The following is a 16,783-nucleotide window of genomic DNA, read 5'->3' as shown; positions in this document are numbered from 1 at the left end:
TTTTGTGCACTGGGCCTCTAGTAATCCCTATAAAAGTATATGGACAATGATTAAGAGTATAGACTCTGTCAGACTTCCTGGGTTCATATCCTGACTCTACCACTCATTTGTTATATAACTTTAAATAAATTACTTAATTATGACTCATTTTCCTCATATATAACAGGAGATGATAATAGTATCTGTTTCATACAATTATTTTGAGGAGTAAAGGAACTTACATTAATGTGTAGAATAGTTCCTGGAACATATTAATCACTGTTTAAGTGTTTGATAAATATAAATCGATCAATCGGTCTTACCCTATATATTATGAAACCATGTTTGTTAAGAAATGTTTTCCATAATAAATATGTTCACCTTCCCATGAGGCAAAATTATCCTGACTTGAGATTTCCTTGTGCAGCACCTAAGTATTTCCTGATCAGCTAGTTTCATGTCTCTGAGAGTCCTATATACTGACCATATTATGCATTTTACCTGTCTCTTCATTTAATCTGCATTGGGAATCTTACAGTTTGGTGATTTTCTCACTACGATGAGAAAACTCAAGCTTCATGAACTTAGATGATTAGCATAAATTAACAGAGTTAGTAAAAGAGCTGAATTTAGGGCCAAGCGATGACATCTCTACAGATAATGTTCTTTATCAGTCTATTACCATAGATAAAGTACTATATATGACATAATCTTACAACTTTTCAAAACTATAAATTTGTTCCATCCAGGCATTCTTAACCTGTTCCTGGAATCCCAGCAATACAAGAATATTTGAATCTCTTAGTGCCTGTGGGTGAGGTTCCTCTACAACCCTGGACCACAGGCTTTTGAATGTGATTGATTCCCACAGATTACTGAGGTTCATTAGTAAAAGTCTGGGCCATATCTGCAATGGGCTCTAGATGGTGCCTGGAACCATGTCAAAAATGACATTTTGCGCTGAAACCGGTTTGGCTCAGTGGATAGAGCGTCGGCCTGCGGACTGAAGGGTCCCGGGTTCGATTCCGGTCAAGGGCATGTACCTGGGTTGCGGGCACATCCTCAGTGGGAGGTGTGCAGGAGGCAGCTGATCGATGTTTCTCTCTCATCGATGTTTCTAGCTTTCTATCCCTCTCCCTTCCTCTCTGTAAAATATCAATAAAATATATTTTTAAAAAAATGACATTTTGCATCTTGCCCACACACCTCTGCAAAATGCTGGCACCAGTGTTTTATCTCAGCAATATTCAACTTTTCTACAATAGTTGAATAGCTCTAGAAAGTGTGACTTATCCCATCCTGTTAATCTAATGATTAGTTAGCTGTGATGTAATCATCTCAGTGATGAATGTCCTATTCTTGAAGGAAAATGCTGACTAACTCTAGGCTGGTCTTTTCTAATTGTGGAGCTCCAGTAAAATGTCTCCACTCACTTGACTTGGCTCACTTGTCTGGGTTTTATGAATTCTCTGACACACACCAGTCACTGCAAAAATCCTGATGTCTCCCTGTCTTGCTTCCTCTGATGGATCCCAGAAGTGCCTTCCTTCAGGGCCTAGCAATGACCCACTTCTAATGGTTATAAAACAAGCAGGAGCCACTTCTCTGAAAACATTTATTGGTAACAACTGACTTGGGGAAATTTGCCCTCCACTGCTCAAATAACTAACTGAAGTAATGTTCTTTGTTTCTGAGTATTATTGTTTACCAGTGATCTCTATTTAAGTAAAGAAGGGTGTGTAGGTATAGGTCCTCTTAAATTGTAAGATTAAATTCTAGACTCAATAACCCTAGACTCATAACACCAAAAGAACTCAATAGCAACCTGCAGAAGAATTCAGACAGTGGGGGGAAAGAGAGGTGAAATGTGACATTGTTTCAGAAGAACAGTAGTTCATGTTGCTACCAGAGATGTTCTCAGGCAGAACTTGTAGCTGGCAGATGCACAGTACAAAAGAAGCTGCTCATCTCTCTAGCACTGCTAAGGAAATAACTGTCATTTTTAGAAAAGGGATTACACATGTGCAACATAGCAATTATTGTTGGGGAGGTCAGTGATCTAAACAAAATATCTAAAACTGAATTACATCTAGGAAATCATTGTTCATTAAGATGGTTTGCAGGCACAATAGAAAGCAAGTTCAGGTCAAAAAGAGTGGAGGAGCCCAGCCTGTGTTGCTCAGTGGTTGAGCATTGACCTATGAACCAGAAGGTCATGGTTCAATTACCGGTCAAGGCACATGCCCAGGTTGCAGGCTCAATCCCCAGTAGGGGGCATGCAGGAGGCAGCTAGTCAATAATTTTCTCTCATCACTGATGTTTCTATCTTTTTCTCTCCCTTCCTCTCTGAAATATATATATATTTAAAAACAAAGAGTGGAGGAGACCATTATATTCATTGTATTACAGAAATTCATCCCTGTCAGTACATCACTTAATACTAATAATCCCTGACATGACATTTTCAGTTACAATAAACATCTTAAACTATAGAAAACTATTTATATGACTTTTGACTTCTAAGTCAAAGACAAAGTTTGAAAAGAAACAAACATGACTTTTTTGAAGCTGTCAAATTGGAGTTCTTTCAACTATGGAATAAAGCAAATGAGTTCTAAATAAGGGATATGAAAAAAATAATGTTTATCCTCTTTAGACAGTGGACAAACTGAAGCCAAGGAGGTAAGGTAAAAATCTTCATATCATATTCAACACTATGTCAAGCACCATCTCTTAGGAGTAATAAAAAAGTATTTCCTTCTGTCCTACAAGCTCTACAATTAATTCTCTCATAAAAATCTATCAATCTATTCCTCTGAGCCCATAGTCTTAATTCCTATAATTTTTTTAGCAACACTTCTAACACTGCCTTTTCCTTTGCTGCAATTTATGGAAAAAGAAGTGGTTACAAATTAGCTGTTGTAATGCTATCTAATAAAGAGGGAATATGCAAATTGACCATCACACTGCAACGCCCACAGCCAATCAGGAGGGAATATGCAAATTAATCCGACAAAGATGGTGGCAGCCGGAGCCCGGACGCTTGTGTCTTTGCCATGGCGATGACGCAAACGTTCCCGCCCCAGCCACTCTGGACCTGTGGGAAATGGAGGAGGAGACGGAGAAGTCGGGCACCAGCGCCTGAGGCTGTCTGTGGCCCGGGAGATGAAGAAGCCATGCAACCCGGGAGACGAAGAAGCCACCTGCCCCGTGATTCCAGGCCACAGCCAGCTGGAGAAGCTGCCCACCCCACATCTGCCCAACCCACTTCCTGGGGGAAGACAGAGAATCTGGGCGCCAGTGCCTGAGGCTGGCTGCGACCAAAGAAGACGCCCACACTGCATCCCAGGGGAGACAGAGAAGCTGCCCGCCTGCGGTCCAGGCACCTGCGGCTGGCTGCACCCAGGAGAGAGAGAAGCCACCCGCCCCAAGGTCCCAGGCTGCAGCTACCCGGAGAAGCTGCCAGCCCTGTGGGCCCAGGAGATAGGTTCCTCTTCTCCCACTGCAGTCATTACTCCGATATTCCCCTTCTGAATTTCCCTCTGCTGCTACGACCCAACTCCACTTTTCATCTGAAGGATAGGGAACAGAGAGAGCAGTGTTAAAAGCTTACATTTTTAAGCAGATAAGGTTGGTACTTAAACATATAAATGGAAAACTAGAGTCCTTAAGGTAACAAAGGCTAGAAAGGGAGGGGACAGGGACAGGGCAAGACATATTATATGCAGCAATCCAATGTGGGGACTGAAAACTTTGCAATGATGACAATTAGTGAAGATATGAATCAACTAATTCTTCGGACATCCCCCGAGGGCTCCTGGACTGCAAGAGGGTGCAGGCTGGGCTGAGGAACGCCCCTCTTCCTTCCCCCAGTGCATGAATCTCATGCACCAGGCCTCTAGTTAGAAATATAATTCAAAAGAAATTAAGAGTTTTGTTTCTTTGTTGGGTTTCGTTGTAGTGGTCCTAGAGTTCATTCCAGCTAAATTATTTCTTGAAGCTATTCACCCATACCTAGACACTTTCAAAAATATTTTCATACCTCTGGACGCAATATGATGAATCAGTGATGTGACACTAGCTGAATGGAGAATATGTTTTAAACATAAGCATAACCACCATTGGGTATAAAATAGCTAAATAGTAAAATCCAATTAAGGCAACATCTAGATGATTTTCTGAACTGCGTCCAGCACAGCCAGTGGTGAACCTGAGGAGGAGCGGTGAAGAATTAAAGAAAATAGACAAGAGAATATAGTTGGGGCCAGGTGGATCACTGCACCTGGATGAGGACACAGTGACCCTGCCTGTAAGCTGAATCTTTATTTTATAGTCAGATCACACAAAGCAAAACAAGGCAGTGGTCAAGGTATTTACAATGTTCTTGAAAGTTTCAAATCTATTTCTTTCCTGTTGTTGCAATTCTCTAAACTCTATCAAGCACTGTTTTGGAAGCACTTGCTGTACCTCTCACAGCCCACCTCTCTCAACTACCTAGGACTATAATGTCGGACTATAAGTTCAAGCTTACATACAACCATAGCCTTTGGCTATAATTGTGCTGGGAGGGCAAGCTGGGACTTGTATGTGGCTTTGCCACAAAAGGACTGTGCCCTCTTGTCAGTCCGAGGCTTGATCCCGTCCAAAAGCTGTAGCTGCTCTCCACAATTTCCCACCAAAACTACTTCAGCTTTCGAGTAATAGGGGAGTGATTTCCAGGCAGTCTTTAAACTGAAGCCTAGGAAACCTAAAATTCCTCTGCATTCAAGAGTTCCACAAGCATTTTCTATTTACCACATTTGTCTGCAGAAGAGCACATTTATAATGGAGAGAAGCCACATCCTGGACACCCCATATTTTATGGATTTTGTTAACAGCAAAGAATAACAATCACCAATATTTAATGAGGGCTTTCTACATGCCAGCCACTAATTCTAGGAATTAACTTATTTAATCCTTATAATATGCATATGAAATAATATTATAGCTCATTTTATAGATGGATAAACTGAGACTTGGAATAGTTTACTAATTTATCTCTTTTCATATAGTTAGTAAGCAGTAGAGCTAGTATTCTAACCAAGCAGTGTGACCCCAGGTACCCTAACTCATAGTCACTAATCAGCAGAACAGAAATACAAATAAGGGGAATTGGTAAATATTGGTCACTTTAGAACCATTTCACTTAATCCTTAAAAAATATATTCTGTTAAAGGAAACTAAATCTCAGGGAGATTAACTACCCAATTCCACAAAGCTAGCAAGGGAAAAAGCTAATAGTCTATATACTATATCACATTACCTCTCTAAGCTCAAAGACTAAACTGAGTGGCAGATATAGAAGCAGAAATCTTACTTCAATTTGCATTTCAGTGTTGTTATAAGAAAGTCACCAGTGGAACTTGTCTGGCAGGGATGCTGACAGGATATAGAAGGCCTCTACAGATAACATAAAACCAGTATAGATAATCTAAACCATTAAGACACTGCAGTGTTAGGGTGTTTGTGTGTTTGTTTGTGTGTGTGTGTGTGTGTGTGTGTGTGTGTGTACACATAGTACATGTAACCAAACAAACAAACAAAAGAATGGAAGTTGGGCTGCCTGCCAAAATGAAAGCCAAACTCGTGAGGCAGGTGCTGGTGTAAAAGGAAAGAGGTTTTATTCAGGAGCCACAAAACTTGGGAGAATGGCAGACACCTGTCTCAAAGACCAATCTCTCTTTTTGCTCAGGCCTGCCATTCTTATAAGGATAAGGAGGAGAGGGCTTTTAAAAAAATTATTTATCTTGCTAGCTTTTAGTATGCTCAGGGCCCTATCCATTCATCTTTCTAGCCTTTTGCATGCTCAGGCTCTGTCCATTCATATTTCTAGTTTTTGGCATGCTCAGTATAAGCCAATGGGGGAGACTCCCTGGTGCTCCACTGCAGTGGTTGGCAAACTCAGTCAACAGAGCCAAATATCAACAGTACAACGATTGAAATTTCTTTTGAGAGCCAAATTTTTTAAACTTAAACTTCTTCTAATGCCACTTCTTCAAAATAGACTCGCCCAGGCTGTGGTATTATGTGGAAGAGCCACACTCAAGGAGCCAAAGAGCCGCATGTGGCTCGCGAGCCTTGGTTTGCCGATCACTGGTGCACAGGAAAAGAGATGACACTTAAGCAGAGCCCTAAATGATGTTGAGAAAAACAGCCATGCAAAAGTCTGTAGAAAAAGTCTCACTGGCCGAGAGAACAGCAACAGCAAAGTCAATAGGGAACAACAAATTGGCATGTTCAAGAAACAGCAATAAAGTGTGATTGGAATGGGATGAGCATTACCTGTTGCAATTAAAAAACAAAACAAAAAAAAACAACGACTTTGCATCAACCATGTCTGGTTCTTGTCTAGAGCACCCCAAATAGCAAACCCCTTGAGTTTGGTAGCAACGTTATTGTGTAGCTATCCTCAGACTTTGGATTTGCAAGACACCGTGGTGCCGAAACCGGTTTGGCTCAGTGGTAGAGCGTCGGCCTGCGGACTGAAAGGTCCCAGGTTCGATTCCGGTCAAGGGCATGTACCTTGGTTGCGGGCATGTCCCCAGTAGGGGGTGTGCAGGAGGCAGCTAATCGATGTTTCTCTCTCATCGATGTTTCTAACTCTCTATCCCTCTCCCTTCCTCTCTGTAAAAAATCAATAAAATATATTAAAAAAAAATTATTAAAAAAAAAAAAAAAAAGACACCGTGGTTTGGCACTTCTTTGTCTCATAAAATCTTGTTGGCACACTTATTATTATCCAAATAATTATTGGCCAACATCAGCCGGCCCTTTCTGAAGTGTGTTGAGGTAGGAATATAATACAAGATTATGTACTACTAGTGTCCATGGGCATTGTACTGAGTGTGCCTGCTGCACTGAGAGACTGGCTTTCAGATAGGGCAGGTGACTTCCTCCCTAACACACAGCTTTGGTAACTTACAATCTGAGGGTGTGACATAAATGGCGGAGTCAGTAAATTAGAGTTAGGAAGACTCGGTGACTGGAGAGGTACCGTAAGGCCTTGACTCAGAAAGGGTTATAACTTACATATACAAATAGTTCATTCTTAGGATTTCAAAACTGTTGGAAGCCGCCAGTTTAAAAGTATACGAAACAGATGGCTCTGCTCGGGGATTTCTTCCAGCTGTTGCCTTCACTCTAGTGGACAGGGGGAAACAACCGTTGCTGTCATTTTCTGTTCCTACTTTTAAGTAGCTTTCATACAAATACATTAGGTCACTTTACCAGTAAAACATTGGGGCGTGTGTGGTAAACCCCAGGAAACTCGCTCCTCTTCTTCCCAGCAGAATGTGGCCGCCCCTTCCCTCCGTCCCCTTTCCGTAGCCAGTGGGCAGGGAGCTGGTGCATCCTGGGAGTCGCGGGGATTGTGGGAAATGTAGTTTGGCCACGCCGCCCTCCTCGCCTTCCTTTAATGGCTGCTTCCTGGAAGGTAATGTGAGAATTCTCTCCAAGGGATCCTTCGATTTCCCCAGTGTATTTATAAAACGGGGCAAATTTACACCCTGCCGGGCCAAAGCAGGGATTCTTTTTTTAAAATTTAATGCTAATTTCTGGAACGCATTTATCTGTCGCTTCGATTTATTTTTAGTTTTTCCTGAATGGGCGAACTAACCAACCTCAAGTCTACCCGTGCTTGAACAAACTATTTTCTCTAGTTTGTTCATTCTCTCTACTCATTCCTCCCCCTTCCGTACAGCCTCCTTGCTCTACCCTGACTGTAGCTGCCCCCTTAAAGTAGTAATTAATTAATAATAATAATAATAATAAGTAGTAATAATTTTTAAATTTTTCCCCATCTTCTGTAATAGGCGCTGTCACGTGGAACCTCTTAGCCTCCGCATTCCGAACTCCAGGAAGGAAGTATTTCATAGAGTTACACATACAGTATATCGTTTCTTTGGTAAGTCTTACTAATTCCCCACAACGTCAGAGATTTATGTTGTGTGACTTTTACCAGATTTGTCTACATTTCCTGGTTGGGAGAAACCCTTTGAAAATGTAATTTTTACTAACTAGGATATTTTAAATTTCCAAGTGTGTTTTGTGCATTTTCTGTTTGTTCTTAATTATGTTCTGCTGTTCAGTGTGTTTGGTTGATTCACACGGTGTTGGCATCTACAGTGTGGAGAATCGCTGGAGTCAATTATCATAAGAAGGGAAATTAGCCTCAAGTGATCATCTTTAAGGATCTTTAAGGATCTTTTACTTCCCTCTGTTTTTTTCATGGTAGAATGAGAATATGTGTCTGAAATTTAAACTTAAAAGGTTATGTTTGTCATGTATTCATATTGTCATTTAAAAGGGTAGGAATTTTAATGGTTCCTTTATGTTTCCATGTTTAATTTCTAGAAACCTTCAGCACTCAAGATCCAGCCATCTCAAGGTTCCAACATCATGACCTCAGTTCCAGCACAATTGTTCATAGTCCTCGTTTCACTGCTTTTGGTGCTGCCTGCTGTTGAAGCAGTGGAAGCTGGAGATGCAATCGCTCTTTTCTTAGGGGTGGTTCTCTGCATTACAGGCATTTGTGCTTGTTTGGGGGTATATGCACGAAAGAGAAATGGAGAGGTGTGACTTCGAAGGGCCTCCTGAATCAAGCCTTGCCCTGAAAACATTTGAGCTGCTCAGGTTAAAAACTGAGCTTTGGTGTCGGAAAGTTCCCAAGAAACAGTACATAGGGTAATTTTACATTCTTAAGTTTCCCTATAAATGGGAATAAATTGATATATGTTAAATGGGAAAAAATTCTTTTTCACAACAAATAATGCAGTCTATAATTTAGTTGCTAGTTAGAAAGAGGGTCAAAGAAGTAAGATGGCTGAAATTTGCATAAGTAATATTTAGTAATCTCAAAAATTCTCAAAGCACATGAAATTGGAAGAAGGAAACTCCTGCCCAGAATCCTAGGAAGTAGCCACAATTCTGTTGTAATTACTGCCTCCTGCATTATTGAGGAGTCTTTTCTCTATTTTTTTTTTTTTTGTTATCTCCCAAGTTAATATTGTACTTAGATATTAGATATTAAATATAGTCAGTCAAAACTTGAAACTTTTATTTCTTTGGGGGGAAAGTAGTTAAAAACTATGTTAGTGTATCTAACATTGAAATGGAGAAAAGATTTAACGTAAAAAAATACTTTGTCTTGACATTAAAATAGGGAAGAGATTTAATGTAAAAAAAATAAAAGCCTTTATATTAATTGGCTAACAAACTCTTGGTGAGAAATAGTACCTATATAATAAAGATATAATATGCAAATGGTCGTTACATAACAACCAACCATGTAAGGACCGGATCACGAATGGCAGAGAGCTACAGGAGGGGGCGGGGCAGCAAGCTATGAGCGGGGGTGGAGGGAGCTACAGGAGGATGGGGCAGCAGGTGGAGAGCTGGAGGGTGGCAGCAAGCTACTGGCGAGCTACTGGTGCACGGATTCGTGCGCAGGGCTACTAGTATTAAATATAAACCTATTATAAGTTAACGTACAGTGTCTTTTTTAAAATATATTTTTGTTGGTTTCAGAGAGGAAGGGAGCGGGAGAGAGAAACATCAATGATGAGAGAGAATCATTGATTGGCTGCCTCCTAAATGCCTGCACTGGGGATCGAGCCTGCAACCTCAATTGAACAATCACCTCCTAGCTCATAGGTCGACGCTCAACCACTGAGCCATGCTGGCTGGGCATGGTGTCTATTTTTGTTTATAGAGGTACAATCAGTGAAAAACTAGAAATGTGCATAATCAAGCTAGGAAAGGTTGTTGGTAGAGAATCCACAGAAGGAAACTATACTGGCTTATACTGATTTACACACCAGCTCAATGACCTTGCTACTTTCCCAAACCAACATTATTACCTGGGGACTTGTTAGAAATACAGAACCTCAGGTCTCCTCCAGACCAATTGGATCAGAATCTACTTGTTTCAGAGCCCAAGGTAATTTGTGTGCACATTTACATTTTAAGAAGATTGATCTAACCTGTTTGAGTCCACAAATCACCCAATGCACTTGATAAAACTACATTCCCAGGTCCTTCTCTCAGTTGTGTTGGAGTCATTGTAGGTTGAAGCCTGGAATTCTATGTTTATCAAGTTCACCCAGTGATACCGTTGACTCTAGCTACACCAGTATAGAATAATCTGAGTAAATCAAACTGCTTTAGTTCTTACTGGAAGCAGGTAGTCGAGTTTTTCCTAAAATAATGCATTATCTAATCCCCAGCTCTCCAGGTGATATTGGAAGCCCTAATTTTGGTCAGAAAACGAGCAGCAACCTTAAGATTCTGTTTACAGTGCATTTCTGCAGGTGTTAGCAGACCTGGCTAATGAGGGATTTGGTGACGAGTACAAGGAATGAGGGACAGATACACTACAAAGACATAAAAACCAAATGGATCTGTTTTTGTCATAGCTGACTTGTTTTTTCAACAGAGAAAGCACTAACATGTTTTGTTCAAATAAATTGGCAGTTACATATCATGTAATTATAAAACTTAATTTTATATGCCTTTTTTTTTTAATATAGAAAAAGGAATGCAGCTTGTGGGACAGTTTGTCCTGTCTCATAAACTAGTCCATGGGTACGAATGTAGGTAGAGAGGCTGCTGCTGCTTGTATGTCTAAACTTTTCAGTTGGCATTGGGAGGAATCAAACCTGAAGTACATTTTAAATCACTGCATTAGTCTTTTAGTCATCTCTAGATACTATTATTTAAATGTTCAAAGTAGGACTACAGGTAAACATGCTTTAATGGCATGTATTTTCAAAAGTGCCTAGAAAGAATTAGAAAACTGCTATTTTCCTATTTTACCCTTAAAAGTAGAGAATTATCCCGAGGAGGCATTTAGGAATTTTGATGGCTATGATGGGGAATGCCTTCTCTATTTTTAGTCTCTTTTCTCATCTAAGTTGGATTATATGGTTTTGCCTGAGAAGAACAGAAACTTACAGTGGCTCTTAACCTTTATGGGGCCACCAGCTCCTTTGAGAATCTGACAAAACATATGCTCATTTCCTGAGAGAGAAAAAAAGGCACATATATGCTGGCATTTTTAAATTAATTTTAAGGAGTTCACAGAGCTGAAGCCCACCCAAAAATCCCCAAATGCAAATTTCTGCTCTTGTATTTCCTCCTTTGAAGTTTTTCCAATCTTGGAATTCCTTGATTGGCTCTGAGCAATAACACCTGCTGTTGGAGCAATGTTAGGAAAAAACGGGATAAACAAATGTCCCCCAACAACATAATTTGTAGATGTCTAGTAAATGCTTTGTATATGTTAACTCAGGGGAATCCAGTTAAAAAGGCAGAAGACTAATACTTGAAATCAATAAGAAGTGTTGGTAAAGAGCCTATTCTTCTAATGCTAAAAATCAGTGCATCATTTCTCTGTCTGCTTTTAAGACTTTTTCACTGTCCTTAATTTTCAGAAGGTTGACTGTGATGTGTCTTATTTTGGGGCTTATCCTGTTTGGGGTTCATTCTGGTTCTTTTTTTTTTAAATTTTTTTTTATTATTTAAAATGTTACACATATTAGTACATATATCTCCTTTTTTTTCCCCATTGACCTTCAGCCAGCCTCCCCTACCCCCTGTCGCATGCCCTCATCCCTCCCGCCCCCCAGTGTCTTGTGTCCATTGGTTGTGCTTATATGCCTGCACACAAGTCCTTTGGTTGATCTATTTCCCTCCCTCCCCAACACTCCCCAGCCTTCCCACTGTAATTTGAAAGTCTGTTCAGTGCTTTACTGCCTCTGTATCTATCTTTTCATTCATCAGGTTATAATGTTCTTTTCCATAAATGAGTGAGATCATGTGGTATTTTTCTTTCATTGCCTGGCTTATTTCACTTAACATAATGCTCTCCAGGTCCATCCATGCTGCTGCAAATGGTAAGAATTCCTTCTTTTTTATAGCAGCATAGTATTTCATTGTATAGATGTACCATAGTTTTCTAATCCACTCATCTGCTGACGGGCATTTAGGCTGTTTCCAAAGCTTAGCTATGGTGAATTATGCTGCTATGAACATAGGGGTGCATATATCCTTTCTGATTGGTGTTTCTAGTTGCTTGGGATATAATCCTAGAAGTGGGATCACTGGGTCAAATGGGAGTTCCATTTTTAGTTTTTTGAGGAAACGCCATACTGTTCTCCACAGTGGCTGCACCAGTCTGCATTCCCACCAGCAGTGCAAGAGGGTTCCTTTTTCTCCGTATCCTTGCCAGCCCTAGTCGGTTGTTGATTTGTTGATGATTGCCATTCTGACAGGTGTGAGATGGTAACGCATTGTCATTTTGATTTGCATCTCTGAGATAATTAGTGACTTTGAGCATGTTTTCATATGTCTCTTGGCCTTCCTTCTGTCTTCTTTCGAAAAGATTCTATTTAGGTCCGTTGCCCTTTTTTCTTTGGATCATTTATCTTCGTTTTATTAAATTGTATAAGTTCCCTGTAGATGTTGGAGATTAAACCTTTATCAGTGATAACATTTGCAAATATGTTCTCCCATACAGTGGGCTTTCTTGTTGTTTTGTTGATGGTTTCTTTTGCTGTGCAAAAGCATTTCATTTTGATGTAGTTCCATTTGCTTATTTTCTCTTTAGCTTCCATTGCCCTAGGAGCAGTATCGGTGAAGAAATTGCTTCGGCATATGTCTGAGATTTCTCTGCCTGTGGATTCCTCTAGTATCATTTAAGTCCTGTATCCACTTTGAGTTAATTTTTGTATATGGTGTAAGTTGGTGGTCTAGTTTCATTTTTTTGAATGTATCTGTCCAATTTTCCCAACACCATTTATTGAAGAGACTGTCTTGACTCCATTGTATGTTCATGCCTCCTTTGTCAAATATTAATTGCGCATAGTGGTTTGGGTCGATATCTGGATTCTCTATTCTATTCCATTGATCTATATGTCTGTTCTTGTGCCAGTACCAAGCTGTTTTGAGGACAGTGGCTTTGTAATACAGCTTGAAATCTGGTATTGAGATCCCACCTACTTTGTTCTTCTTTCTCAGGATTGCTGTGGCTATTCGGGGTCTTTTGTTATGAAAGATTAATTTTTGGAGAGTTCTTTCTAGGTGTGTGAAATATGCCGTTGGTATTTTAATGGGGAGTGCATTGAATCTATAGATTGCTTTGGATAGTATGGACATTTTAATGATGTTGATTCTACCACTACATGAACATGGTATGTTCTTCCATCTGTTTACGTCTTCCTATATCTCTTTTTTCAGTGTCCTGTAGTTTTCCGCGTATACTTCTTTTACCTCCTTAGTTAAGTTTATTCTTAGGTATCTTAATTTTTTGGTGCGATGGTAAATGGGATTGCTTTTTTTGTCTCTCTTTCTGTAAGTTCACTGTTGGTGTATAAAAATGCCATAGATTTCTTGGCGTTAATTTTGTATCCTGCTACATTGCCGAATTCATTTATTAAGTCTATTAGTTTTTTGATGGAGTCTTTCAGGGTTTTTATGTACAATATCATGTCATCTGCAAATAAGGACAGCTTTACGTCTTCTTTTCCAATTTGGATGCGTTTTATTTCTTCTTCTTGTCTAATTACAATGGCTAATACTTCCAGTACTATGTCGAACAGGAGTGGTGAGAGTGGGCATCCCTGTCTTGTTCCTGTTCTTAGGGGAAATGGTTTTAGTTTTTGCCCATTGAGTATGATGTTAGCTGTGGGTTTATTATATATGTCTTTTATTATGTTAAGGTATGATCCTTCTATTCCCACCTTGTTGAGAGTTTTTATCAAGAAAGGGTATTGAATTTTGTCAAATGCTTTTTCTGCATCAATTGATATGACTATGTGATTTTTATCTCTCAATTTGTTTATGTGATGTATCACGTTTATTGATTTGCGGATATTGTACCATCCTTGCATTCCTGGGATAAATCCTACTTGGTCATGGTGTATAATCTTTCTGATGTACAGCTGGATCCGATTTTTAGAATTTTGTTAAGCATTTTGGCATCTATGTTCATGAGGGATATTGGCCTGTAATTCTCTTTCATTGTGTTGTCTTTATCTGGTTTTGGTATTAGTGTGATGCTGGCTTCATAGAATGAGCTTGGAAGTGTTCCTTCCTCTTGAATGTTTTGGAGTAGTCTGAGGAGGATAGGTTTTAGTTCTTTCTTGAATGTTTGGTAAAACTCCCTTGTGAAGCCGTCTGGCCCCGGGCTTTTGTTTGCCGGAAGCTTTTTGATGACTGCTTCAATTTCTTCCATAGTTATTGGCCTATTGAGATGTTTAGATTCTTCCTGATTGAGTTTTGGAAGGTTATATTTTTCTAGGAATATGTCCATTTCCTCCAGGTTTTCCAGTTTGTTGGAATAGAGTTGTTCGTAGTATTTTTTAACAATCCTTTGTATTTCTGTGGGGTCTGTTGTTATTTCTCCTCTTTCATTTCTGATTTTGTTTATTTGGGTCCTCTCTCTTTGCTTCTTGGTGAGCCTGGCTAGAGGTTCATCAATCTTGTTTATTCTTTCAAAGAACCAGCTCTTGGTTTTGTTGATCTTTTGTATTGTTTCTTTGGTCTCAATGTTGTTTATCTCCACTCTGATCTTTATTATTTCCTTCCTTCTGCTTACACTGGCCTTTTCTTGTTGCTCTCTTTCTAATTCTTTGAGTTGTAGGGTTAGGTAATTTATTACCATTGTTTCTTGTTTTTCTTGCAGTAGGCTTGTAGAGCTATGAACTTCCCTCTCAAGACTGTTTTCCCTGTGTCCCATAGATTTTGGATTGTTGTGTTTTCATTGTCATTTGTTGCCATGATGTTTTTTATTTCTTCTTTGATCTCTCTGGTAACCCAGTCATTGTTTAATAGCATGCTGTTTAGTCCCCATGTGTTTGATTTTTTTGGATTGTTTTTATTGTAGTTGATTTCCAGTTTTATGCCACTGTGATCTGAGAAGATGCTTGATATGATTTCTTTCTTCTTGAATTTGAAGAGACTTTGCCTATGACCCAACATATGGTCTATCTTTGAAAATGACCCATGTGCACTTGAGAAGAATGTATATTCTGTGGCTTTGGGGTGAAATGTTCTGAAGATGTCAATTAATTCCATCTGGTCTAGTGAGTCATTTAGGATTGATGTTTCTTTGCTGATTTTTTGCTTAGAGGATTTGTCCAATGGTGATAGTGGGGTATTAAAGTCTCCTACTATGATTGTATTGCTGTCAATCTCTCCCTTGATATCCTCCAGGAGTTTTTTTTATGTATTTGGGTGCTCCTGTATTGTGTGCATATATGTTTACCAGATTTATTTCTTCTTGTTGGATTGCTCCCTTTAGTATTATGAAGTGGCCTTCCTTATCTCTTGTTATGTCTTTCACTTTGAGATCTAATTTTTCAGATATAAGTATTGTTACCCCAGCTTTTTTTTTCATTTCCATTCGCCTGAAAAACCTTTTTCCATCCCTTCACCCTCAGTCTGTGTGCGTCTTTTTTTCTGAGGTGGGTTTCTTGTAGACAGCAGATATATGGGTCATGTTTTCTTATCCAATCCGTTACCCTATGTCTTTTGATTGGGGCATTTAATCCATTTACATTTAAAGTTATTATTGATAGGTACTTATTTGTCGCCATTTTTATTCTTTACCCCTGTGTTCCTTCTTCGCTTCCTATTTCTTTTTTTACAGCAGACCCTTTAGCATTTCTTGCATTGCTGGTTTGGTAGTAATAAATTCCCTTAGTCCTTTTTTGTCTGTGAAGCTCCTGATTTCACCTTCAATTTTGATTGATAGCCTTCCTGGGTACAGTATTCTTGGATTCAGACCCTTCCTTTGCATGACTTTGTATATTTATTCCATTCCCTTCTGGCCTGATGAGTTTCTGTTGAGAAATCAGTCGCTAGTCTGATGGGGGTTCCTTTGTATGTAACTTTCTGTCTTTCTCTGGCCGCTTTTAAGATCCTTACTTTGTCGTTGATGTTTGCCAATTTAATTATAATGTGCCTTGGCATCGGTCTTTTGGGGTTCATTTTGCTTGGGACTCTGTGAGCTTCTTGGATTTGTGTGGGTTTTTTCTTCCCTATATTAGGGAATTTTTCTGTCATTATTTCTTCAAACGGTTTTCTATTCCTTGCTCAGTTTCCTCTTCTTCTAGAACTCCTATTATGCGGATGTTGTTTTGTTTCGTGTTGTCCCTAAGTCCCCTTAGGCTCTCCTCCTGCTTTTTAATTTTTTTTTTTGTAGAAGTTGCTCTACTTGGGTATTTTTTCCTACCTTGTCTTATAGCTCACTGATGCGATCCTCTGCTTCTGCTAGTCTACTCTTGATGCTTTCTATTGAGTTCTTTACAGCAGCGATGTCATTTTTCATTTCTCCTTGGTTCTTCATTTCCTCTTGGTTCTTACACATATTGTCGAATTTATCTTCCATTCTTTTCAGCCACCTTATGACCATTTCTCTGAATTCTTTCTCTGGAAGGTTGCTTGCCTCCATTTCGTTTACTTCCTTTTCTAGTGATGTCTACTTTTCTTTCTTATGCGGGCTGTTTCTTTGTCTCCTGATGCTCTCTCTTCTCTGGCTGTCTGGTTATGTAGTTCTCTCTCTCCTGCGTTGACTTAAAGGCACAAAATACAACACAACCAGGTACAATGCACAAGGCACTAAACAGAAATGTATTCACGATATTAATAACCCCAAATAAAGGTAACCACCAGAGAAAGGCAGATTAGAGGGTAGGAGAGAAAGAAGAAAAAAAAAAAGAAAGGAGTGCAAAAATGAAATTGGGAAAAGAAAAAAAAAGTAAGAGAG

At 39.4% G+C, this 16,783-nt stretch overlaps 1 protein-coding gene across 1 annotated transcript; it reads left to right on the top strand.

Moving 5' to 3' along the window:
• Positions 1-7,381: 7,381 nt before the first annotated feature.
• Positions 7,382-10,514, top strand: SMIM30 (small integral membrane protein 30). The gene is made up of 3 exons (XM_080664116.1): positions 7,382-7,450; positions 7,830-7,921; positions 8,371-10,514. Exon 3 carries the CDS (start codon positions 8,416-8,418, stop codon positions 8,593-8,595), a length of 180 nt encoding a protein of 59 aa, XP_080520242.1. The 5' UTR covers positions 7,382-7,450; positions 7,830-7,921; positions 8,371-8,415; the 3' UTR covers positions 8,596-10,514.
• The last annotated feature ends 6,269 nt before the right edge of the window (positions 10,515-16,783 follow it).

The sequence above is a fragment of the Plecotus auritus genome, assembly GCF_963455305.1.
Source record: "Plecotus auritus genome assembly, chromosome: 4".
NCBI lineage: Eukaryota > Metazoa > Chordata > Mammalia > Chiroptera > Vespertilionidae > Plecotus > Plecotus auritus.
Note: the sequence above shows the minus strand (reverse complement) of the source record. Positions and strands in the feature narration are given on the sequence as shown.

Excerpts from the sequence above, each read along its gene's own strand:
- SMIM30 (XM_080664116.1), top strand. The coding sequence starts at position 8,416 with ATGACCTCAGTTCCAGCACAATTGTTCATAGTCCTCGTTTCACTGCTT.